This window comes from Penicillium subrubescens, assembly GCF_028828155.1.
Source record: "Penicillium subrubescens strain IBT 31985 chromosome Unknown utg000002l_segment0_segment0, whole genome shotgun sequence".
NCBI classification, from domain to species: domain Eukaryota; kingdom Fungi; phylum Ascomycota; class Eurotiomycetes; order Eurotiales; family Aspergillaceae; genus Penicillium; species Penicillium subrubescens.
This window is the reverse complement of record NW_026643152.1, coordinates 338,826-365,627: the sequence shown is the minus strand read 5'-3', so window position 1 is coordinate 365,627 and position 26,802 is coordinate 338,826. Positions and strand designations below refer to the sequence as shown.

Genomic DNA, 26,802 nt, shown 5'->3' with positions numbered 1-26,802 from the left:
GTCTGGGTTAATAGAAGCCCTTAGCGCAGAGAGCAATTTCTCGAGCTCCAGTCCAAAGAGCTAAGGCTTGTTCTAATGCAGGACGTTAAAACTCGCTGGAACTCCACATTTTTGATGCTTCAGCGTGCCAAAAACCTACAGACTATCTGCGACAAGTATTGCTCTGAGTGTGGTCTCTCTGACCTTGTGCTTACTAGAGACGAATGGAAGCAGATTGACTATCTTCTTTCTATTACACAGCCCTTCTTTAACTTCACAACTGTTCTCTCAAAGACTAAGGATGTCACTCAGCTATTCGATCATCTTGAGAAGTCTATAGACTAGCTTAGACGAAAGAAAGCAAGATGGCAGATAACAATGCGAACTGCTCTCGAGTACGCAACGCAGAAGCTAAGAGACTATTATGCTGAGACCGACAAGGCCCATGGTGATCTCTATGTGATTGCGACTATTATGGCACCCCAGAACAAGCTTGATTACTTCTCCGGGAAGGACTGGAAAGGGCCTTATCGCGAACAATACCGCGAGAGTCTTGAGAAATACCTTGAGCTATACAAGCAGCGTCACTTAGAAACACAGCCAGCATCACATAAAGTTTCTTCTATAGAGCAGTTCTTTGTTGTCGACCAGATGGGTGACCGACAGAAAGCCTAGGGGTCTGAGATCAACCGAGAGGATGAGCTTACACAATATCTTGGAAGCAGTAAGTGGCTCACTACTACCTCTTATTGTCTCGTATTAATCCTTCGCTAGGTACTCGCAAGATTAATCCATGTGCCTTCTGGAAGGGTAATCAATATAAGTTCCCAGTTCTCGCGAGCCTTGCACGGGATGTCCTTTCTGTTCCTGCGACTAGTTCTAGCGTTAAACGATTATTCAACACTGCTCGTGATATCTGTCACTACCGCCGAGGCTCTCTCAAACCGACAACTATCCAAGATCTTATGATGTATTTATGTACATCAAGGTTTGACATTGAAAGTAAGCAGCATACTTTCATAGAGGAGTATCTTAAAGTGCAGGAGATACAAGCAGTGAAGGAGAAAAATAAGACCGAAAGGCTGGATAATGATGTGTTTGATCTAATCAGTGATACTGAAGAAGATCCCTCAGCTAAGGCTCAACCATCGTATCCCCCGAGTAGGGTTGCGATTGGTAAGAGACCTCTCAGAGATATCAGGGACACACCTCTAATTGAGCTCGGAGACGAGGATGAAGATGTCCAAGGGGATGAAATCCCGCTACCTGATAATTCAAATTCAAATCTGCAGGATAAAAGTGGTACTCAGAGGCGTACATCAGGGCGAGTTCCAAAGCGTTCAAAGCGGAATGATGGGGAATAGGAGTATATAAAGCCCTAGATTTAATGGAATTGGAGAGCTTTAAATTGATTTCTATTTCATTCACATACTTTTTGTCCGACCTGTAAGCTAAATACCAAAAAATACAGCCCAAATCTACATAAAATATGCATATCACGGGATTTCCTATGTTTGCCCTATTTGTTAATCCGGCGGATCAAAGATTTATAGAACCGCCCCGCGGATCGAAGAATTAGATCCGGATCCGCCCCAAAGGCGGATCGGGGCGGATCCGGATACAGATCAGAACGGATCCTTTCGAGGTCTAATCCTCGGCAACAGTCGGGGCAGGAGTTCGTCTGCCAAACGTACAAGTTGATGAAAAGACTGCAAAGAAACGGAAGCCACATCAACATCTGGTGGGTCCCTACTAGCAAAGACAATAAACTGCTAGGGCTGGCCAAGGAGCAGGCTAGGAATGCGACCCAGAAAGATGCCGTCCCGCAAGAATCGGTCCCCAGGATGAAGTCAACAACGCTGATTATTGCTCGGTCCCAAGCAGTTACCAACAATGACTTGCCAGAGAACGTAGGGAAACACGTGAAACGAGTAGATGCAGCACTGCCAGGAAAGCACACTCGACAGCTGTATGATCAATTGTCGTGGAAGGAAGCGAGCGTGCTAGCCCAGCTCCGGACTGGCATGGCCAGACTCAATAGCTATCTCTACCGGATCAACGTTGCAGACACGGATCAGTGTGCATGTGGACAAGCAAGAGAGACCGTGGAACACTTCCTCTTTCGATGCCGGAAGTGGACCACACAACGAACAGCACTATTGCAATGTAGCCAATCTCACCGGGGCAACCTCTCCTTCTTTCTGGGAGGAAAATCGCCCTCATGATAATCAGCAATGGACACCGAACTTGGACGCTGTGCGAGCCTCAATACGATTCGCAATCGCCACGGGCCGACTTGACGCCACATAACCACGTCGACCAACACAATGACACCATCCTCACCAACCTACACCTACCACCTTGTGCCAAAGATGGTGGACGCGCTTCAACTGCCGAAGATAGGATGTTGAACACTTGAAGAAGCGCCTTCGAGCCAGTCTACTAACCAAATTACTAACCCACAAGGATCCTTATGATATTGACAGTTGAGAGGACATATGCTGAAAGTATCCATGTATGGGCTCGAAGGAGACACGGCATATTTATATTAGGACCTGTATTGGTAGATCAGTTTTAGTTGCCCTTTCGGCTCAGCCGCCGGGCGTTAATGAATTGTGTGTGTGTGCGCGCGCGTGTGTGTGTGTACTTACATGCAACGTTGACGATCATCAGAAGGGCCATGGAAGGAGGAACTGCGGCTGGTCAGCACATCGTAGATCAAATCAGAGCGTACAACAGGACCAGTGAATACTGTGGGTGTTGACCTTCGTACACGCAGGCTGCAATCTGCTCACTTTACTTGAAAGACGAGAGGATGGCCGGGAGTATCGAAGTGTGGTATAATTAGACCTTTTTCTTATCGTTCAGGGATTTCTGCAGGCTGGAGATTGTATTTATAGACGTGGCTCGCCCCATTCTTGGTAGTTCCATTTCAACGTTGAAGTATGTTAGTATCTTATGGCGTAGCTTTTCTCACTACACTCGGTGTATTACACGCATTTCAACGGCAGGCAGGTTAGGATAGGCTGCCAAGATCAATTTTTGAGGTCATTCTTATATGCCTTGGGTCAACGGTGACTGTCAATTCAACCATGGATTATGGTTGCAAATGCTTCTTCGACGGGGTTTTCTGTTCTCGCCGCGGCGTTGACTCACAGCCGTACTCGCAACATCATCGTTACATTTATGTGCTATGACTGGTATGCGATGTGCATGATGCTGGCGTCAGATTTGCCTCCGCTACCACACCAGGCAATTCACCAAGTGGCAAGGAACCGAGTCACTTGGTACGAATCGCAAATCTGCAAATTTAGTCCCTCGGTGTCAATCGCGGTTGCGCTTCCTAACAGCACTGGCCTTTCTTCGCAGATCATCTCGCGTACCATGGATCCTCAAGAAAGGCTTTGGAATTTTAGTGGAACTCACCGTTGAACAATCGAAGATTAAACGCTGAAAAGACTTCACTTGTCACAGTTGCGAGTCAACTCGCACCTCACCACCTCGCTATCTCACCATCTCACCCCCATACGATAAGGTTCCACTGCTTAATATTCTCTTTTGAAGAATTTGGGTATACCTGAAAAAATCCAATAAAAAATGGGTCAGAAAGTGAACCAGTGGAATTCAGTTCTGTGGACTCGAGCTATCGAGTTAACTATAGTTACTATTAGGGAGCACGATCTAATCGATTTCCGCTCCTCGCTTCCAAAAAAGGCTCGCGGAGACTTTGTGAGTCCTAGTGAGTCCCAAAAGCCTGTGTCACGATCACTCCATTACATCACTCTGTCAATATTATCTCGCACTCAAGCCCACGTCATGAAGTCCATTATTTCTCCAGTCGTGCTAGCTAGTGTGTCCTTGGCCCAGAATTCTATCATCGGCCTTCCTACCACCGGTTATACAGTGACCAAAGGTAGCAACGTGACCGTCCAGGTTCAACGCCTTGTATGTTGCTCTTATGCAAATTTGAAAGCCAAATGTGAAATAAATCTAACACGTGCATTAGAACTCCTTGACTGGCTCTACCGAGATTGCTGTTGTAATTGGGGTTTCCTCCTGTGCATCTATTGCTTGTCGACCAGCAGGCGAGGTCATGGGTACTATTCTTTACCAGGGCCCTTTCGACCCGCAGCACCACGAATCGAGCCAGCCTCCCTATCAGAACTTTACGGTCACACTTCCTAACTTGATCGCAGCTGGTAATGCACAAATCAATGTTGCCCGTGCGGCTCTTGTCGGAGTAAGTGAAGTCTGACATAGTGGGGCACCTGCCTTCTGGTGTTAAGTTGCTAATCCATTAATCGAAGGCTGGGCATTTCCCCTACTTGGAGACTCTGAACCGTACTGTGGTGGTAGTCTAAGCAGCTCGAGAAGCGCTTTTCTGGCAACGATTCCGACTGCGATATAGTGTTCTTGGTCGCATTTTTGTACCTAAGCAAGCTAAACTGTATCAGTTATTCTGAATTATAGTCTCTGAGATCAAACGGAATCTATTCAATATGACCGAATGAGTGCACTATTGTAACGGAAAACTTAAAAACAAAATAGTTACGCTTGGGAAGGGAATATAGCTACGAGCGTCACCGCTACGGACTGAGACTCCATTCTTGCGATAGAATCTGTCGAAAATATGATGGGCTAGCCTGGCCAGCTGTCTACTAGTCACAATGCTGCTGTTGCATATCCAACTGAGCCCGAGATCCTTTGAATGAGAATCCAGTATAACCACGATGGCGAATTATTAGTTATACCCTTAACTGCTTATAAGCGGTTTCTGTTGCTTGCTTAGATTGACTTCTTGGAGTAAGTATCTGTTCACAGATTGAAATATCTGAAAAGAACAACCAGGATGCGACAGTCTACTTATATGAATACGCTAATTTGAACCGATTTTATGGCCTATGCGACCCCAGGAGCTCCTACGCGGCTTTTGAACCTCAACCTATCCCTTAAGACTTATTTCCTAGAATTGCGACCGACGTTCCCGAGACTGGTTCTCTCGAGCCCTGGGAATTCATAAGCTCCTGGGAGCCTCCCGTTTGCCTCTAGAGATCCATAGAATAGCACGTTAGTCTGAATCAGAGAGCTAGGCTGACGCATCAGAAACTGAACAAACGATATAAAAGCGACCATTCCTTCCACCGATACTTTTTCAGGTCTATTTGACTACCATTTGGAATCTTGACGTTTGTCCTTGGTATGCGTTTGATATCCAAGCAAACGACTCTCAGTCTCGGATCCAAGACCCTAAGATGCTGTTTCAGCTTCCCACAGAAATCCTTCTCTACCTTGCAGATTTCTTGCATTCATCACGGGATTTGCTTGGGATGGCACTTGTGAATAGATTTTCGAGAGACGTCTTCCTCCCGTGTCTCTACGCCTTCAATGTTCGCCATCAGCGTAGCTCTGCCTTGACCTGGGCCGCTCAACACAACCAAATCGGTCTGGTGAATCGAATGCTAAAGGAACATCGAGGACATGCCAACACGCAAGATTATAGATCCCGCACACCTATATTTCACGCCATTCAAATCGAAAGTGAAGAAATGATCCGAACTCTTCTGGAAAGCGCGGCAGATATCAACTGGCAAGATGACCAAAAGCAGACCCCTCTGCTGCACGCTCTAAAGCGAGGACACCTGTCCATAGCGCGCATTTAATTGCAACATTTCAATCCATCAGTGGATTGTACGGATTTCAAGGATCGAAATGCTATCTGGTATGCTGTCGCCAATTGCGATGAGGATTTGGTACGACTTCTCCTAGACCTGCAAAGCGACATATAGATGATGGACTGCCGACGGACCACCCCCTCTCAACCTGGCAATTTCCAAACGGAATTTGCCTATCACCCAAATGCTGCTTCATCATACAGAAGCTTATCCTTCACAACCTCGACTAGTAGACGTGAATGCCGGAGATCACCCGCTTTGCTTAGCCGTCGACGCTGGTCTAGAAGAAATCGCTCAAGCTCTGATTATGTATGGTGCAGATCTCCATATCACGGACAGATACGGCCAGCCCTTGTTGCACCAAGCCGCCAGCAACGGGCATGATGATGTCATCCAGCTTTTGCTGAGCCATGGAGTCGATGTCAATAGTACTGATCCAGGGGGCCGCACAGCATTGCATTTCGCTGCATTTTATGGCCATAAGTCAACTACAAAGCTATTTTTGAGCACGCCTGGAATTGACATTACGGCTTGTGATAGCGAAGGAGCTACAGCTCTCTGTGCGGCCGCGCGTGGAAACCACCGATCCGTCGCATTGCAGATCTTGGCCGAGGAACCAGCTAATATCAATGCACGCGGCTTTGGCCAAAAGACCGCTCTTCACTTCGCGGTTGAAAATAGAAACATCCACCTCGCTTGTCTGCTTGTGGACTTGGATTCACTGGACCCAAACATCTGCGATGACCAGGGGTGGACAGCCCTCAGCTACGCAGCGGGCCAAGGCGATCTGCGGATGTTGGAGCTCCTCCTTACTAGGACCGATCTAGATTTGAATGTATCGCGAGCATCTCCCATTTATCTTTCTACCGAAAGGGGACATCTAGAAGTGGTCCGCCGACTTGTCTCCCTTAAAGCGGTTGATATCAATCAGTCCGTCTGGCACAAGTCTCCTCTGTTTATTGCGATCGAAAACGGCTACCGTGGTGTTGCAAAGCTACTTCTTGAACAAGGGACTCGACTGGATGTTAATGCAAAGACCGCTCTTGGAGGCACCGCACTGCACATAGCTGTCTGTTATAGGAATCTGGATATTGTGGAGCTATTGCTCAAAGACGATCGACTTGATGTCACAGGTACTAATCGATATGGAGAGTCCGCCCTGGAGCTGGCAGCCCGTAATGGGAAGGAGCACGTTGTCAAGCTTCTTTGCCGCGACCGTCGAGCAAGAAATGTTTGCCACTTCCGGAGTGCCATGGAAGCGGCATCGAATATCCGGATTCTTTATTTTCTTCAGGGCCAGTTGATGAGACAGGGCGTAGAACACAGTGGCCGTCTGTCAATTCGACTTGCCAGATGATCGTCCCAGCTCGCGGAGTCTAGCACGTCGCCATCGCTTCGCCGGTCAACACGCATGGCAAAACCGCGCCTTGACAGATCTTAGATAACAAGTCACAGTCAATATGGAGTTTCGAGAATTTGAACAAGTTTTGCAGAGGATGTTCCGTAGGTCAATAATGATCTCGTTGCAAAATGCTTATAAAAAAATCAGAATGCGATTACTAGGAAATGTTCGAATGAGAATACAGCTAAAATCGATTATTCAGCGATCTAGTTTCTGCAGTTAAATGCGCGAAAGATCAAAGGTGGTCCGTCCGTTGATGTGTTGATGTGTTGATGTGTTGATGTGTTGATGTGTTGATGTGTTGATGTGTTGATGTGTTGATGTGTTGATGTGTTGATGTGTTGATGTGTTTTGTTGATGTGTTGAACGGTTCCACATCTTTAGCCAACGTGGACATCCCGGCATTTGTATTTCCGACTGCACCGCATATTTTGATTGGCCTCAATTCCAACATTTTACCGGTGCTGGCTACACAGCAAAGAACCTTGGGCGAATTAAAAATTCTCAATACTTTCCAGAACAGTACCCATTTAGAGCAAATATATTCATGCTAGGTAACCATCTGATAGTCAGCTGTAGCCTAAATGCATCAATTCTAAATCTGGACATTTAAACATGTGTGTGTCACTGCTCTGCACTTGTCGGTATTTCAAGACAGTAACACGTCATGGAGTAATCAAAACAATGTGAACCAAGAATACATTCAACAATTCGCCTCATCGGCTAGCAATGTTGCTGTTATCACTGTGGGAGGGTTGTTACTCACGAGGAATGGTAGCTGATTTCGTGGCTCCGGACAGAAGCATCTTTGCTGGGTCGAAAGGTCTAGATATTCAATTTTATAAAGGGCTTCTGCGCCTTCCAGTTACTTATGCTATCTGCAGTCTCTTATTTGGTGGCCAAAAGACCGCGACAGCAAAGCATGGAGATCAACGATAACGGTATGTTCGATGTTTCAAGACGTGATGTACCAAGCTCATTGCAGTGTAGACTATGTTGACCTTCACGAATTCTGGTACAACTCGTCCGAAATTCCAGCAATACCACCTTGCCTCGCCACTGTTTGTGATGATCCTTTATTAGATACAACTATCGGCGGTCAACTTCTTGATTCTAGTAGTTCGACACCACCTCCAGTCGAATGTCGTCATTTTCCTGACCCTGAGAGTCTTCAAGTGGCCTTCAACTGGACGGGCCCAGATCCTCGTTCACCCACGACGCAATTTGAAGACATAGTTCTTCACATGTCAGCGTTTGTTCCGGCCAGGCTACTGCATTGGGTGGAGATTCGTCTCACAGAGCTAGATCAGATCACGGGTCAGACAATTGAAGAGCACTTGTTCCATCTGTCTTCCACTAAACATGACAAAAGTGATCTTTATTGTGGGCACAGACAAATTCTGGATATGGTGTCTGTGTCTAGCAATGACAGGCCAAGACTCTTCCGATTGAACTTACAACCACGAACGGACCCGCCCACCTATTTGCTAGACCCGGCCTTCCCTTTTTACACCACTCGACCCTTGGCAACACGCCCGAATCCAGATGTCTTTGTACAAAACTTGATAGATAATTATAAGTGATCTCTGGCCAAACAAAGAATCGATTCATTGTTGCTGGTGAAATAGTTCTGTGCAGTTTCTGCCCTATGCTGAAGGAATGGTCAATGCCAGAAAAGGGGTTGCCGCAAAGAGTGGGAATTGTCGCACACGAGGCACTTGTAATACAGAGGCATAATTTCAGTTTATTCTGACAAAGAAACGCAACTCATTCGACGGTGAAAGCTCGAGAGTAATAATCATCCACGCCGTTTTCCGTTCTCTTGAGCTAAATCTTTGAAATGTCAGAGATTATTTATAAAACTTATTTCTCATGGAGCAGCCCCCAAAACTGGTAGCACTGAGCAAACAGACTAGATGTTCCTAGAATCGGGGAGGCTCCTGTAGGCCTGCATGATGAATCCTGACATCATTTACTTATTCCTGGGGCCTAGCAGGCCTGCTCCTCAAGGGAATCTACTATGTTCCTAGAAGCAGTATTGAATTCCTGGGGTCAATGTCAGGCTTAGGAACTGTTAAAAAAGGGCCTGGAGTTTTTGTTTCTCTGGTGGTTTCTAGAATGGCCCACCGGTCGTGTTAGCCCCTACACAATACTAGCAAACAATCTTAGTTGTGCTTCATGCTTAGTGAGAATGATGACAATCAGTTCATCTCCCCATGTAAACACTACGCAGGTCACTCAATGCAGAGAGGCAAAGAAATCTCTACCTGATGAGCCGTGCGCAAAGACGAGCCATTTCCTTCTCCCAGGGGGAATCACTTGCATGACCGCACTTCGGCAACCTCTGTTCAGCCAGCAGTGCAGTGCCAAAATCCATACGTGTTGACTAAAGGTTGAGCGAGCACCAGGAAAGCAGTGGCCGAACATGATCACTGACGCTTATTGCACCCCCTGTAAAGAATAAACCCCGTCGTCAACGTTGACCATCAACTTCATACCAGCGATAATGTTGCAGCGTTCGCGGGTCCAACCTGACAGGCAATCTCAAGTAAGCGATTTACACTCGCTCCTCCTCATTCACTGTGGTTTCTGTATGATGAAAATGATCACCGTTGCCCAACTTTTTAAATGAGACTTTTGAGTCCAGTATGGAAGCCACAATATTAATTTTGTCACCCTGTTCCAGTCAGTACACTTCCCGACACCAACTCACTTCTGATTCTCCTACTTGACATTCAAGAATGACGCACTATTACAGTGCCGACGCTTGCGAAGATGACAGCATCACGGTCCAGGCGAATGAGCAGCTTGTACACGAGCGATCAGGTAAGAAAAGATATCAACTATGTGACAGCTACGGAGTACTTGGAGATAGGCCAATCAGGGCAACGGAATCAAAAGGGGAGAAAGTGAGTATATGATTGATTGATTGAAGAATATAAAATGAGGGCGCTCATGGGGGTTGAAATACCCATGAACTTACAGTGTAACGGAGGTCCACGGATGTTGAATATCCTGGTGCCTGATGACAACATAAACAGCTGGGATTCGCCATATAGAAGTGTTGCATCATCTAGAAAACAATTGATGTGATGTTCATCCTTGTTTTGGTACGAGTAGCAACCCATTGGGGTTGACAATCTAGTTCTCGAACGTAGTCGGCGGCGAGAGCATGTTATTATCAGAAATAAGGAAGTTCACATACCAGAAAGAATCATTGGATTATAGGAGTTGTGAGGTTCGAGTCTTTCTGAAGTTTCTGAATTGCTTGTCTAGACGTCGGCTCATGACTACAAAAAAGCTCAATGAAAAGGGAGCTTACTACTGTACCATGATTGTGGTGACAGATCGAAAGATACCTGGGATGTGAGCCTCTGAGACTTGTAGAGTAATGAAAACCAGGATGTGCAACGACAGAGATAGCATTAATCACAATATCTGAAGCAACTACCTGGTCACACTCTCTACTCTTGACGCCTCATTTTTAGTGAAGGCATTTCTATTTTCGGAGGCAACCGACTGGGCTTCCAGGAGCGAGATGCACATGTTTGAGAGTAATTCATGGATACATAGAGTTTGAAAATGTCTCGTCCTCAGCAATCGACAGAAATGGAACTCATAGTGGTTGGCCATAAATCCAAGAAGTAGAGCGAGGGATCAATGCAGCAGGGCTCTCTCCCATCTATGGGCCATATTTGGAGCAGAATGGTGCCAAACCCCCTAGATACTGAACGGTCGAACAGAGATACAGGGTGCAGGACTGTACAGTGGCCTACACCATTTGCAGCGTGTGGGTCTCGGGGATATCATGTCATCATCCGCCCTGTGGGCTTTATATATGATGCTTACGGGGAATTCATCACATATCTCGTAGAAGTGAGAGCCAGAAGCCTGCACGTGAAACTACCTGTCCTAGTGATATCCTACATAAACCCTTGAAAGTACAGTCCTGGCTCCGGGAACGAGAACAACGGCTCCAGGATCTGGCTCGAGAGCCCTAAGAGCAAAATGGCTCCCGGGGCGAGCTTTTGCATTCCCAGATTCCGTTCAGTCATTCGTAGGATCGCCGATAGGGATCCCAGAACGGACCATTGTCTCTTGGTCTGATCGGAGGAGAAGCCTGCGCGTAATACCAAAGTGCCCGGTCTAGGGGCTTCTCACACAGATCTCCGAAACCAAAGGTCTGGCCCTGGGATCGGAAGTGAGCGTTGTAGGAGCCCTCTAACCGCCGACACGGTTTAATATGACCCTTAAACCGACCGTGCCGAAATTAGGTCAAACTAGGTTGTGAGTATGAGCAAATCAAGGACGTGGCTTTCAGTTCTCAGAGTTGCACAGCCAATGCACTGTAGTCTGGTTGCACTAAATAAAGGCGTATGCATGGATGGTAACTAGGCTCATGCGCGAGCGTACTCAACAAAAGAGGGCGCGTTGACGTAGACTTACTCAGAGCACAACACCTCTACCAGCCTCAGTTTCAAAGCTTAGCCAATGCTGAAAGTGAAATGACGGTGACAACATAGCAGGCCGCAGTGAACCGGGGATCCGCTGCACATCGTTTGTAAGTGTTGATCGTTGATGCAGAGTTGAAGCCTGAACAAACAAAGGTAAGTATTGGGAAAAGCCACCGCTGCCTCACCAGATGTAGCACAAAGAACCGATGCCATGGTGTGGCCCTCAGAAAAGCATTCATTGAATCACCTTCATTGTTGGCCACCCCACCGCCACAGTAGAGAAAGGTTCAACAGGCATTACTTTGCATATGGATGAGGCTGTTTAGATTGGTGACATGCTGACAAGTCCACGGCATTGCAATATAAAGCATGCGGCAACAAGATAAGCCAAAAGTCTATAAATATGGCCTTCTCTCCGGGGTTTCTGTCGAAATAAACCTCTGCCTTGTCGCATTGAATGGTTTCCATTGCCCTAAGAACCCGTTAGATGCTCCGCAGCAGCCAGCCCATGATAAGTTCGTCACCTTCGATTCTCCAAGCCCTTGCTGTCACTTCCACCAACAGTATACACCCATTCAGCTCTCGCTAGGCCCTCGGTGGTTCACTTTAACTGACTTATGTTCGTGCCGACTATCCAGACCCTCAGTCCAGACTAGGCTCAAACCGTCTGTATATTCGCACAAATTCATCAGCCTCGTCGAGTCCAGATAACCATGTCAATTTTCACTAGCCCGTTGAGGACGAGAAGACAAGTGAGGCTTTCTATGCTGGTTAGTTTTTTGTCAGCCCAATACAACCGGAGACTATGCTGAAATACCACATATTACGACTAGCCCGGTCGATTCAGATTCAACCGCTCCAAATTAGTGTTACAAATGTTCCGCACCCACCAGCCAGCCACAGACGAAAGCCAAATCACCAATCAGTCCAGAACGTGTGAGCCAGCTCTTTATGTGAGTCATGAGTCTCTTGTCTGATCCACTTGCTAAGTTATGTCCAACAGAAAGTGACTCCGGCGAGACCTTCAGGGATCATCAGCGTCTGAAAATGATGCAAGCCCGACTTACACGGCAATATCTCGACAGGAATTTGCTAGGTTCACGCACATGTCGCCGTGGTCTCGGGTGATTCGAAATCTGGGGGAGTCTCTGGAGCATGGCTACACCTGCAGTCCGCCACGGCTGGAGCTGCAACTGGCTCGTATTGAAGTATTTGTTGAAGCCTGGGTATGTATCCTCATTGCGATATCTCCATGATCCTGGTTGAAGCCTGCGAAGGGCGATAAGGGACATCAGGCAGGATGGGAAGACCATTAAGGGACTCTCATATGACAAAATTCATACTGACTATCTTCTGCCCAGTGGTATAATGCGTACTAACTCTGTAAGAAATCTGTGGGATGAGACGTAGATTCTTGAGCGTGCATTATATGCATCTAAGCCATTGTCTCGTTCACTACGAAGCGGGAAATCTCTTGCCTTGTGCATCTTTCTGATGCGTAAAAGTCAACAGGACTCATCGTTGCCGAAATCATTCCCATTTCGCTAGAAGCAGTGGTCACCAACACTCGCTACGCTGAAAGATTTGCGGTTTGTCCGAGGCAGTCATGAATCGCAATACGGCGAGATGTTAAAAGCGCCTATGACGGTGGGATCGAATGGTTTCTCTGCGGGAAAAACATCTCGCGGGTCCACATCCGGTGAGTCAAGAGTTCCTCTTCCTTACAACGGGCGTCGATCCTCGTGAACATCCACCAGTCTGATGGGATGGCTACTGAGCATGCAGGACTGTCTGCAAAGTTTGCTGCAACCTCCCATTTCGAAATAAATTCTGATTTCTCTGTGGCCATTGACACGGGAGACATCACTGTGGTCGACAATTACACAACATGAATAGTGGATTCCATTGCCAAGACGAATACGAATATTTTTAAACTGGTCAGTCCACGGGCGTTCGATGGGTGTCGCAATCTGGTCCGACTTTCGAGTCACTAAACATCGGTTCATCCACCTCACGCGAAACCAACGACATCGACAGCGCCACTTCCTGTGGTCCCGCTCCACAGGGATGAACCGACTGTAGCTCCGTCTTCAGAAGCGAAGTTTCTCGTCAAAACAAACGTGAATGGCTTCTCAAATCAAGGATCGGTAAAGCAGGCGGACAAGATACAAGCAGTGCTGGCCCTCACGACTACGCAGGGAATCTCCTTCGTTGGCTTGGCGGCTCTTCACCGCCACAGTCGCATCGAAACTTGACCATGTGGCGATAAGATGTTGTCAATAAGACTGGATATATACGAATTCGAAACCGTCCCACGTGTCGCATTGCATACGATAGCTGGAGGATCCCCAAATGCAGCCCTCGTCATCAACGAGGGACAGACGAGGACTGAAGCGACTGTCGTGCGCCATTGAACCCGCATCTTGAACATCGGATCATTTGCCATACTTTGCCAAAGGATCACCTCTTTGGTTGAGCAGTCTCTTGATTCTTATTATGAGTTTCTCACCTTTGATACTGTCCGAGCCCTTCACTTACTGATGTGAACAGCACACACCCCCAACCTTTGAAGTCACCAGCTCCCTTACGAAATACATCTCGTGCGTTTGCCCCGTGCTATTGCCCATCAATCGTCACACATGGCCTTGGCTGAAGGGCAGCCTAATACGACGAGGCGTTGGGTTGAAAGTAGGAGGAAGTCGGGCTGATCCGTGCCAAAGTCAGCTGTACGTTGTCCAAACGGTCCACCGAGCATCTTTAGAGCGAAGCAAAGCGTGGGAAATCTTGAAGATGAAGACTTGTGAGTGGGCTCTTCTTTAAGAGAATGCATACTGGACTGACAGAAAGGTTATCGTTCCAGCGCGGGCGACCAGACAATCTTGCGAGACTGGCAGATCACGGCGCAAATTTGCACGCGTCTTGCACAATCTCACCGCCTAACCGTTCGCAGTGGATCTTTACGCAGGCCACCCAGGTGCCAAACACTGCTCAGCGACGCGTCAGACTCAATGACCGGCATCCGTCATTCATCTTTGGCCCAGTAATGAGCATTGTGGTGCAGCGTAATCAGAAACGCATTCCCTACCGCTCATCCTCATTTTATCGTCCTCGGAGACACTGCACTGTCTTTCCACCCAGATGGTCGGCTTGACTGGGCAATTAGCACCCACATCATGTGCCATTCTTGCTCATGACAAGTCACTCAACGTTGGCGAGCCTTCTCGTTTTTTCCGAGTAATGATATATACCTGCCGGCTGATCGATACCTACCGATCTTGATCGACCCATGCTTCGGAGAATTGAGCGAATGTGCAGTTCGGCGTGTCATCCGCTCGGCCTTCGTGATGCATGGACATAAATGCTAGCGAATCGCTGTACTTCCGCAACAATTGCGAACGAATCGAAACAAATCCGGGGTTTCAGAAAGACTCCGATGAGAAAAATACGTACAACAACACTTTCCCCAACGAAAAAGCCGATGATCCCACCGAACGCAATGGGCCATACAGACTCGTCCGGCAAGGGGCCCATACGCGACTGCAACCGCTGGTACTTCAAGGCATACTAGCTGAGCGATTCAACTCAGTTGTGGCTGACAAGAGGGCCAGCATCTGAGACAGCCAGGCAGTGCAAGCTGCGTGCAAGTACAGCCTGAGCCGACTGTCTTGCAGAGCAATTTACCAAGCAGCCATCGGCTGGCCGAAATCGGCCTCTCCAACTGCGGTGAGGCTTCGTCTTTCCAGGTAATTGGCCTGCATCACTGTGCTCAATCATTCCCCGAGCGCTGAAGTCTCGGGGAAGAGTGCTCTGAAAGTTGCCACTCCCTTGTTACTCTCTCCCAATAGAGCGCCATCTTTAGCGCTGTCGAGCATACCAGAATCCTAATAGAGCTGCCAAAATACGGAAAGATGCATCTTTCCACGTGGTTACTGATTTTGAAGCACCGATGCAGCTTCTTTCCGCATCGGGGTCCATCTCGTTTCTCAGTTATCACATGACCTTAGAGCACTAGCCTCGAACCTACTGAAGACAAATTGATTTTGAGCTTCAAAAAATGCATGCCTGTTTTATTGCTGAGCAGAAAAGCGCAGAAAATTTTATGTTGAGTGTTGCCAATTCCATCCGAAAAAATGGTTCTGGTTAGGTGTGAGAAGCTATGAAGAGGAAGCAATGATGGTGGAAAAGTCTGGTGTGAGAGAGAGGCAAACACTGGACAGACTCAAGAGGTATCTAATGCTTATAGCCACATCACGCCGGATGCGTCAGAGACTACGTTGCACATCCATCACGTTCATCCACCTTGTTCGATGGGCTGTCCAAATTGAATGAATGGTCGTTGGCGTAGGGGAGCATGGCGTGGATGTGCAAATACGCTGTTATTGCGGAGATTGTGTCTCCTTCAACCAGTTCCTGCGATCCCTTCGTGCCATTCGGTGTGTCCATGGGTGGATGATTTCAAAGATTTACAACTCTATGGCAATCCCCAAGTCGTTCATTTTTGACCACTTCTACCGACCTCAGCAGCCTTTTCTGGCTTTGATATTGAGAAAATCATTGTTCTGATCGTGGATGATGCGACATAACGTTACAATCTTCCGTCTACTTTGGAAGCTATGAAGAGGAAGCCATGATACTGGACAGAGCCATGGAGGCTGGCGGCAGGGGCTCATTCTACCTCCGTGCTGCAGTCAATTCCCTGAGATATCTATGTAGTCGCTGTTACAGGCTGGTCTTCAGTATGTTAGGCCTACTTGGACTGCTGAGTGCACTGCCAATGAGACAGACGCCGGTGAATTTTGGTCTTTCAAGTTGGGTTTAGAGGATGGCCTTCTCGGTCCGTCGCCATGCGTAGGTGGAAGTTCACAATAAGGACATCGATCACGTACTTATTTGGTGTCAAGTTGTGTTTTTTTCGGGCTCTTTCCGCAGCATTAGATTTTCACATGCAAATCACCATTGCGATGGATGTTGTTGCTGGACACTTACTTGATCCTCTCAGTGTATCTTATCGTATATTGAATGTCACGGCTCTTGAAACTATTCCAATTAGGATCCGTTACATGTAAGGAACGCAGTTCAAGAGCAAATTGTACCCAAACACATATCTCTGTTTTCCCACTGTCCCACTTAAACTTGACATTACAGCAATCTGAACGCAGTCTGGTCTAATCCGCCAATAGGTGTGTCAGTGGAAAAGTGTTTTTCGTGATTATATGATGTATCACAGTGTTGTTTCCAAGAAGGAAACCGGTTCAGGCTTTTGACTGGTCATCATGCTGTGGGTCGACTGGAGAGATTCGGGACCATACATACGAGTTCGCAGTCAAGGTGATATTTGTATTCAGAGGGAGACATGAGGCTAAGCATACGACGAGAAGACCAAGTTGATTGAAAGCGATGCAGGTGGGTGAGGCCTTCCCTCAAGTCAGACAAAATCATGCTTAACAATGTAACCAAGCCAGTGCCCATTGAACAATTCATTTTCCGTCTGTCAACGCAGATCAACATCAACATCAACATCAACATCAACATCAACATCAACATCAACATCTGCAAAGGAAAAGCAGAAAATAACCGTGCTACCTATATGAGATACGTTGATTCGACATGGTTTTATGGCTTATGTGGCCCTAAAGCTCACGCGGCTTTTGAACCTCAACCTATCCCCTAACATTTGTTTCCTTCCAGAATCGCGACGGACGTTCCTGTGAGTGATTCGTTTAAGCTTGGGAATTTATAAGCTCCTGGGAGCCTCCCGTTTGCATCTAAAGATCCATATAATGCAAGCTAGCCTGAATCAGAAAGCTAGGCTGATGCATCAGAGACTGAACAAGCGATATAAAACCACTATTCCTTCAACGGATACCTTTTGCGGTCTATTTGAGTACCATTTGGAATCTTGACGTTTGTACAGGGTACGTTTTTAATACTAAAACAAATGACGCAAATTCTCGGATGCAAGAGTCCGAAGATGCTGTTGCAGCTCCCTCCAGAAATCCTTCTCTACCTTGCAGGTTTCTTGCATTCATCGCGCGATCTGCTTTTGATGGCTCGTGTGAGCAGATTTTCAAGATACTTATTCCTCCCGTGTCTCTACGCCTTCACTGTTCGCCATCAGGAAAGCTCTGCCTTAATCTGGGCCGCTCGAAACAACAAAATCATTCTGGCAAATCGTGTGCTAAAGGAATATCGAGGAAATGCCAACGCGACAGATGATAGATCCCGCGCCCTTATTTTTCACGTCATTCAAGTCGGAAGCGAGGACATGGTTCGAATTCTTTTGGAAAGCGCGGCAGACATCAACTGGCAAGATGACCAAAAGCAGACCCCACTGCTATATGCTCTGCAGCGCGGACACCTATCCATGGAGCGTGTTTTATTGCGATATTTCAATCCATCAGTGAATTGTATAGATTCCAAGAATCGACATGCTCTCTGGTATGCTGTCGCCAATTGCGATGAGGATTTGGTGCGACTTGTCCTGGAACTGCAAAGCGACATATGGATGATGGACTGCCGACGGACCACCCCTCTCAACCTGGCGATTTCTAAACGGAATTTGCCTATCGTGAGGTGCGGATTCCAGCCTTCATTCATGGGTCAGCGACTTTTCACCGAAAAGCACGATGCTTTTGTACCGGAACTCACTTACTCCGACAAACACCGAACTGGCAACACCTGATTACATCGCTGCCAGGTGGGGCTATCTCTATCAATTCAGTGAGAGTCATCATTGGAAGAGGAATCTGTGGAAAGCTTTTGTGTGTCTGGAAGAGTAATCTGTATCGATAACGCCTATGCTTTGAAAACAGCACACCCCCGAGCTCAGCCAAGGAATCCACCGAAACTGTACTACTCGCAAGATGAATTGCCCTGGCCTGTTTTAATACACATGAAATTACCACCATTTCATATTCAGATCGGACAACAGTTTTCGCGGGTGATACAGTAAGCCATTCTACTCTTTCAGAGGTTTGCCAATTGGGGACCAGAGTGACGTAGGCCATAGCAAGATTACAGAACACATGTAGCCACGTCACCGGGTGAACTCAGTTTCGAAAGACGGCAACTCATGCAGCAAGGTGGCCTTGATAGATGAAGGCTGTCAAATCTAACAACCCCCCATAGAACTTGATAAGCTCGAGTTCGAAAGGGTCGTGGTCGATACTGTTGGCGCAAATGAGCCCTGAGAGGACATAGCGCCAAATGAAGTCGGCTGGGGACTTTGGCTTGGGTTCACAGTCCATGAAGTGCTTTCAGCAGTGCATATGCTACCCTTTTGTAGAGCGTTATCGACCTTGCAGCTCACTTCGTCACCTTGGTCATTATGGAAGTAGAGCAGACCACTTCGATACACCTCTACCCAGGCGAAATGTCCGCTAGAGATACATAAATTGACTTTGACTGTATCGGACTCAGATTTGGTGTCGTTCCGCGCTGTAATCAGATCTGGAAGTCGTTAATACTAGCTCTTCATCAACAATGGTCGTCTTACCGGAGCAAGAAGAGCCATTCAGAGGGGCAATTGGCTCTGAAATCCCAGTACAGTCGAAGTTCTCCGTAGAATACACGAAGCATTGCCCCTGATGGTCCATTATCTGAAGAGTCCCGCCAAGAGCCACCGAGATGGAAGTAAAAAATGCTAGTAAAAGGTGCATGTCTAATTCACTCTAAGAGATATAACACCTGTCTGGTAACGGAAAGATTTTTATCTTGCGAGAGTCACTGGGTGTCTTGTATTTGCATTTATAGTTTGAGTTAACTATTCGGAATCCACCCAACTCGAAGAATCTTTCTGCGGCCATCAGAATTTTGACTTGTTCTAGACTCTTTACATATATTTGAGGAAGAAAATGGCTTGATGGCAACAAGCTGATGCCAAAGGAGAAAGAGAGTGTTGATTCCAGGCAGTTACTGTAGCACTCCCCATCCAATAACGCAATGAATTTGTTAATGTGTAATTAACAATGACCAATGCAATGTACCCTTCTGTGAAACATGAAACTGGCCTTGCTATGGCTTTATTCACTATTAAAATTTCTCTACTTGTTTCAACAGTTATCCCCCTGTCCGTTGGCAGCGTTGAAGATATTGTATTTAAAAGGTTGATCGTATGCAAGGTGGCTCCAAGGGAGCGAGAACTGCCCCCTGTCAGAGGGCTGAAGGTCTAGGAACGATGGGCAATAGATCCAGCAGAGGGGAGAATGAGTTTTTATGTCTCGGGGATTTTGGGCTCTTTTTTGAATTTACTGCCCCAACGGTTGGCATCGTGAAAGACATCGGCATCACCACTCGCATTGATGGGATTATCATCCTGGCCAACCGATGCAGAGAGTCCGGCATTGCCGAAGCAGCGTCTCAAAGCCTCAGTGGACATCCGCAAGGAGGTGTTAAGTCTGGGCGACAGGCTTCTTGGGGTGCCGTTTGGGCCGCAGATTCTTCCAGGGAGTGAAGAAATCGCGTATCGAAGTCATGCACGAAGATCAAACGATAGAAGAAGGAGCCTTACGAATGGGTTTCTTGAACTCTGAATGAGAATTATTTCCTCATCGAAATATGTAAATTCGGCCGACTCCGTCCGGCGGCCATGCTCCCGCGAATTGCTTTTGATGATTGTTGCACCCTTGTTTGCCACACGCTCGATATATGCTTACCATAGAGTGAGCACCTGGAAAACAGGACCACGGTTTTGACCATGTGGAAATTTCTTGTCGAAATCGTGTTGGATATAGACAAATACTATTGAAGCTCTCTTTACGCCGTATAACTTCTCACAGGGTATCATTCCTAAGCGGGCTCTAGAAAGACGCACACCATGAGGAATCAAAAGAAATCCGGTCCACGCCGGCCTGCCATTCAGCAACTGCCTTCAATTACAGCGAGAAGACAAATCAGTAGGAATTATTGTTCCACGCGGGCACAAATCTCCCATCAAAAAACCCTTTCAGTCCTGAATCAATGCCGCTGTGCCGCAAAGTAAACTACCGCCATGGGTCCGTAGATAACCAGACCAAGTCCTCCAAAGTATATCATGCTGTAGTATAGAAAGTCGCTCGCTGTATCATCAAAACTTGCACACAAGATCCGGAGTCCATGGAAATTGCTCGCGATATAACCCAATAGTAAAAGGATTGCCAGGCTTCGAATGAACTGAATGTAAATGAAGGAATACCGAAAACCGTTTCTCTCCCGTAGGAGTCGTAGGTAGGCGGCGAGGATGAGCCCAACAACAGACAACAAAGCCGGAGGGAGAGCAAGAACCAAAATGCTTTTAAGTACGTTGGTCAACATATTTTTGAACATGATAGATAACATGGAGTGATCGGATACGGTGTGGCTTGGTCTCGCGTGATCTCGCACGATGAATGCAAAGGTTGCGATCGTTGAGCTGAAGGTGGTTGCAGATAAAATAGCGGTGGTGAGGAAGAGTATGAAGAGATGTATGTAAATCATATATCCAGTCACTGCGATAGATATGATGTACTTTCAGATAATTTCGTCTGAGTACAAGGATCTTGCTCCGAAAGATAGTCAAATCAGGTGAAGAGTGGCATGGAAAGTGATTGAGGAGGCAATCATCCAGGGACATCTTATAGTATATGAACATCCAAATTGCCACCGAAACCCTAAGGAAAAGTTGGTGAGCCGACCTGCTATGTCAGTGCTGTGGAGCTTTACGATCTTTAGAGTGGTTCAGGTCAAGCCTGTGGCTATGTAATGAATCTCCTAGGATCTCTTCGGTCTCACAAACAGGCAAGGCATTCGGACCTAGTCGATAAATGGCAAATACTGTCGGCCTTGCGCTTGAGGAGCCGAAATTGGCATCCTTGGCGGGTACGTTCGGAATATACCGACGGAAGTCAGTCGAGACCATACGCACTGCCATATGAGCTCGAGAGACGACTCAATTTGGTTTCTCCTACTGGGACTGAGGATGCAGTTCCCACAAGGTGATTGTTAAAGGCATGACCCGGAGGCATCCTGGTTAGCTGGGAAGACAATGACGCGGAAGCATTTTGCACGCTCGGCCCAAGCGGACTAACTCTCATATTGTGCATTATTATGATAATTATGGAAACACTGGGACGGTATCTCTCCAGATAAAGCAAGCAAGTGGTCATCAATCATCCAAGGAACAACCGCTCAACCTCTGGTACAGCCCTCGCCACGTGGTGCCCTGTCGCTATCGCCAGCAGTTCGCTCGCCAGACAACCTGTCGCCCACATTGCGTTGAACGAAGGTCGAGCTTTTTACGGAGTGCCGTCTAATCAAATATCGCCAGGGCCGTATGAGAGAGTGGAGCTCTTACGGAAAGCGGCTTTGCTTTGCGCTCTGCCATGTATGATAATGTGACAGGAAGGAAGAGCGCAGGCAACTCCTCCCTTGCACGACAAGCGGCATGACTATCGCGACTGTACGGTATCTAACACATTTTATGCTAGCATTCCACGTAGGCCAGGCGCCCGAGATTGCGTCGATTAAGGTCGCCTTTTTCTTGTCATCGATATAGAATTCATGGCCATTCTCCTCGACAACAATAACAACGGCCAATTCTGTTCCCCCGTTGTGAACTTGCTGCTTTAGCATACAGAGGAAGCGTGAATAATACAGCTACTCAAGGTTTTCTGAACGTTACATTTTCCATATCACGGGTGGTTCAGGAACTCTTATTATGCCCTATTAGCGTTGAATACTGCCAGGAGGCAGTAAGAGCTAAAAAGTCGATAACATCAATCGTTGGGATTTGCCCATATACCGTTCTTCTGTTCCTAAATTTTCCGTGATCTCTATCCCCAGAATCTCCCTACTTTTCTGATCAAATCATATAGTCTTGAATTTAACCATCACAGCCTTCCTGTGTTGATTACTCTGCAATGAAGGCAGTGGTAGGGAATCGATAATCTATTCCGGTGTCAATGTCCTGCCTAGTTTCAAATTTTTTAAACTCACCCATCCAGTTTTCGGTCTCATTCATGGCTTGAGCATAGGCTCCGTAAACACTAGGTCTTCTTTTATTGATCACTTCGAAACTCAAATCGCCTCTCGTTATTTGTCGACGGAGTTTCTTGACATTAGTCATCGCTTGAGATAGAATGTACTTTCGGTATTGCAGCTCCTGGGGTGATGTGAGCCAGTGACGTGATTTTAGAAATGCTTGATCGATATGAAATGCTTCTCGAAGCTTTCGGAAGAATGTCCAAGAGCCTCTCATATCCCAGAAACGTTCAGCGCTCTGCCAGTCTGTAATTTTTTAAACGCGGTCCACTGTTACCAGGGTTGATATGTAGACGTACCATGTTTTATATATTGTGGAGGCTCTGAGGAGTGTGTTCGATACAGCTTAGGACAGGCTGCCATCTCTGAATTGGACGGATACTATTGCATAATGTAAGGAAACGGCGGCGGTCAACTGGTTGTTTTATATACGAGACAATTTTAACCTCATATTTTTATACACTTGTATATCAACATATCGCGTTCATTGTATAAATATAGGGTTGTCAATTAATGTAGGTGTGCAGTAAACCCTGTATACCATTTTCAATGGGGGTGATCCAATTCAATGCCACATAGAAATGTTGTCAGACAGGGTTCGGGTATTGCATGTACCTTGGACAAGGTGCGAGTGACACTCGGGTGGCGCTTGGGGGGATTTATGCGGTTGACTCACCCCACGTGGTTCACCACTTTAATGTTTTACCCCCGTTGTCAATGTAGCGTCAACACGGTCAACACGGTCACAATGTCGACATGCACACTAGTATCCGTGAAATACGTGGGAAAGGTCGACGTGAAATCGACGTGAAATCAACAGGAACAGCCGAACCGTGACGTGATAAGATCTAGACGGGCTGCCCCCTTGGATCTGTCTCTCCAAAATTGCCTCTCGCATTGAGATTGTTTACGGAGAATCACCTTTAACAAACCGTTGAACAATAAGGATTGCGTTTCAAAATGCCTAGCGAGTTGGGGACTCAGGTGTTACATGGGCCGGTCTGAACGACCACGTGGGGACTGGCGGACGATTGGGGTTCGACGCTTTCCCTCTGCGCCAACGTTTGAGGTCTACACTTCGTCTTCTGTCTCCGACACAACTAGATGCAGGGCAGAAAGACGAGTACAATTCATTTACGACAAGAATGTTCTCAACGTTAGCGATGGACCCACCGCAACAGTTGACCATCACCCTTCAACGGTGAGACCCACTTGTTGCTCAGAAAAGTTCCCCGGGTTATCTGATCCATGGTACGCCAGGCGATCTGCAAGTATCGATCCGCACAGAAGCTCTGCTCCAGGACTGAACAACTAGGATCACGTGCATTTCCCAATAGTATGGCATCCCCTGTTTGTCAATAGGTATAGAGGAAATAAATTTGATCCTATGGCCCTAGTTACAGTTATAGACGGGAGATTCCATTAGTTATATAGTGAGAACTTGTGTGAATATTCATCGAATAAAGTGGCTCCTGGGAGCAAGTCTGGGCTTGACTCAAGGAAGACGCTCTTTGGTCATTGTGACATGATTTTGTTTATTCTGTGTCTGTATTCCTGATCTGCATTGGCTTATACCGCAGTAGTGTTGGGTGTATCCGATTACCTCCCAGGATGCAACGGGTGAGGACTCAAAAATGAACAGATTGGCCCCGGGACTAACTGTGGAAATTTCTGGAAATTTCGCCTTCCCAGAGCAGGTAACAGTAGGCTCTTCTGCCAGATAGGCCGTACCAAGCTCCTAAGAACTCCCGCAATGTCGCAGTTAGGATATATTACTGCATCATTCCCTCTCTGTACCGTAGTATAAAACACTAACTCGGTCATCCACATTCAGAGATCGATTTTCCCTTTTACTATTCATAATGACGAGCCTTAATGCAGGGGAAGATTTTCCCGACCCTATTATTATACCCGATGAGAGCGACACACAGAATATCGCAGCTGCATCAGATTCTACACAAACAGCCGGACGGCCCTTGAGTACCTCGGGATACGTGGAGGCCACGGGGGTACTCGTTGGGTTGAACACTAGTGCACAGGGGGCCTCGACCTCCCGCAAGCGAAAACGGACGAAATTGAAGGAACTTTCCGACTTGGTATGTCCGAGTTTTGTGGCCTGATCATTATCTGCGGCTGATCAAGACCAGGATCATACTTTCAAGAAATTTCGGAGTGCAATTGACAACGAACTCGATATATTACGGAACGAAAATCTGAAGCTCCAAAATGATCTTCATGCGGAAAGGGATAAAAAGCAAAAGTTACAAACCGAAGTCTTCCAGCTGAGCAAAAAGTCGAACCTTGAGTGCAAAGTTTGCTACAGACAGGAGGAAAAATGGACAGTGCTTTTATGCGGGCACATGTTCTGCTGGTCATGTGTTGAAAGCCTCGAGCAGCCACGAAGATGTCCCTACTGCAGAGCTGATGTAATGGGATACTTCGTCTGTTATCCATTTGCTGGGTGAACCGAAAGGGAGAGCTCCGTGGATTTGAACACGGTATTCTATCGCGTAGGCACTGTTGATGGTTCAGTGATGCATGTCCGAGATTCTCCCGGGCCAGCGCATTGTAAAGCTAGCATCTGACCTTGCCTAGACATCTTATCAAAATCAACAGAACAATATTTTATTCACTAGAATTCCCAACGTAGTTTGGCAAACAAGGTGCCAATATCAGAAGGATCCTAGAATTTTTTGTATCTGAACTGGTTGCAGTGCCTGACTGTCTTGAACCGTACAGTACCGGAAGCCAGAATATTGAAGAAATTGAGATTTCGTGCATGCGAAGGCTCCAGGACTAAACATGGGCTGATACTGATCCTCCGGCCACAATCTGTTCCTGAGAATGGCTTGATTTACTCTGGCATTTACAGTAGTATACAAATTTTACACAAGATCACCATCGTTCCACTGGATTTAGTCTAACTTACTTGACTGACTACTCCATATATGTTGTAACCTTGAATACATATCGATTTTTCCATTCGATGGCCACTAGGCAGTATTATCGTCTGCTCTGAGTAATTGAAAGATGCCAAGCAGGCCATGCGATATTGCGAAAACAGCGGTTCAATGACTGTATTACTTAATAATGATTCCGTCCCTCTCTCTCTCTCTCTCTCTCTCTCTCTCCCTCCCTCTCTCTCCCTCTCCCACAGTCTCCAGATAAAAGATGTGTATGCTAACCATTTGTGTGCATTGGACAAAGCAGCAAATGATGCTATGATTGATTCCACGCCGAGGCATAACTGGCAAGTCTAACTGCGGTTTTCTGGCAAAGGAAATCCACCATAGCCAATAATAACCGCAAGTCTGACTGGACCGGGCAGAATCGTGCCCCCTCCTTTACCATTGCCGACCGTCGTGGAAGTGTAGGCATTATGGACAGCAGCGCCTCTTGGGGAAACAGAGGAACAAGTGTCTGAGTGAACGTCACATATTCTCATACCTTGAACTTCCAAGCCCATCATCTCTGTGGCTATCGTGGAAACAACAAAGGCTGATCGGCCGAAATTGATCTTTGACCCAAAGTTGAACTCTCCCCATGTTGCAGTATACCTGCCATCCCCGTCAACTGGAACGGACAGACCTGGAGCAGCAGCCCATCCGCCTTGAGAGTCGTCATCAAAAGCTATATACCGAAACTGGCCACGTTCCAGGGTGAATGTTCTGCAGGCGTTGCCACGCCAACCTCCTAGACGTCCATCGGGGGCAAAGTTATTCCATATCGCCACGGTCCATCTCTGGCCAATACTGGGAGCCTCGAACCGGACAACATATTTATACAGATTTGCGGCCTCAGCAGATACCTCGATGATATTGCTACCGTACGGATTACCAACATTGCCCGCGTATTGAACCCCTTTTACCTGGGAAGTCGGACGTTTCAGTGGTTTCAACGCAAAGGGGGGCATACCCATTTGAGCTGGATTGCTGTGAAACATGAGCTGTGTTGGGTCTATGGCATTGGAGAGCTCATAACCACGACAGAAGGATTGGAGGAAGGACCATGCCAGAACCCAGAGATGTGGTAGCATTGTCGAGAAACGAATATTGCAGCGCGCAGGGAATGATGTACAGAGTATGGTGGTAGGTGGCAAAACAATAGCTTTGGACGAGACGCGGCGGCCTACAAATACTTGCATCTTGTTTACACGTGTTATCAGGCCAGTCTCATAGCACTTAGAGCACCCCTATGTTAAGGAGTATTTCATAACACCCCTCTGTCTTGAAAGACAAAAAACAGATTACTTGATAGTTCAAAGATCTGAATATTTGAAAAAGGTGAAGTTTTGGGAATA

The 26,802-nt window shown here is 47.0% G+C and overlaps 3 protein-coding genes across 3 annotated transcripts; 2 read left to right on the top strand and 1 right to left on the bottom strand.

Annotated features, from left to right (window-relative positions):
* Positions 1-3,795: 3,795 nt before the first annotated feature.
* On the top strand, positions 3,796-4,340 carry N7473_001633 (uncharacterized protein; the record flags this gene model as incomplete). Its single annotated transcript, XM_057147573.1, has 3 exons — positions 3,796-3,924; positions 3,986-4,219; positions 4,287-4,340. The coding sequence occupies 3 exons, from the start codon at positions 3,796-3,798 to the stop codon at positions 4,338-4,340; spliced, it is 417 nt and encodes a 138-aa protein (XP_057011227.1).
* A 20,024-nt stretch (positions 4,341-24,364) lies between these two features.
* On the top strand, positions 24,365-24,622 carry N7473_001632 (uncharacterized protein; the record flags this gene model as incomplete). The annotated part of the gene is made up of 1 exon (XM_057147572.1): positions 24,365-24,622. The coding sequence occupies one exon, from the start codon at positions 24,365-24,367 to the stop codon at positions 24,620-24,622; it is 258 nt and encodes an 85-aa protein (XP_057011226.1).
* A 1,136-nt stretch (positions 24,623-25,758) lies between these two features.
* On the bottom strand, positions 25,759-26,538 carry N7473_001631 (Allergen; the record flags this gene model as incomplete). Its single annotated transcript, XM_057147571.1, has 1 exon — positions 25,759-26,538. One exon carries the CDS (start codon positions 26,536-26,538, stop codon positions 25,759-25,761), a length of 780 nt encoding a protein of 259 aa, XP_057011225.1.
* Positions 26,539-26,802: the final 264 nt, after the last annotated feature.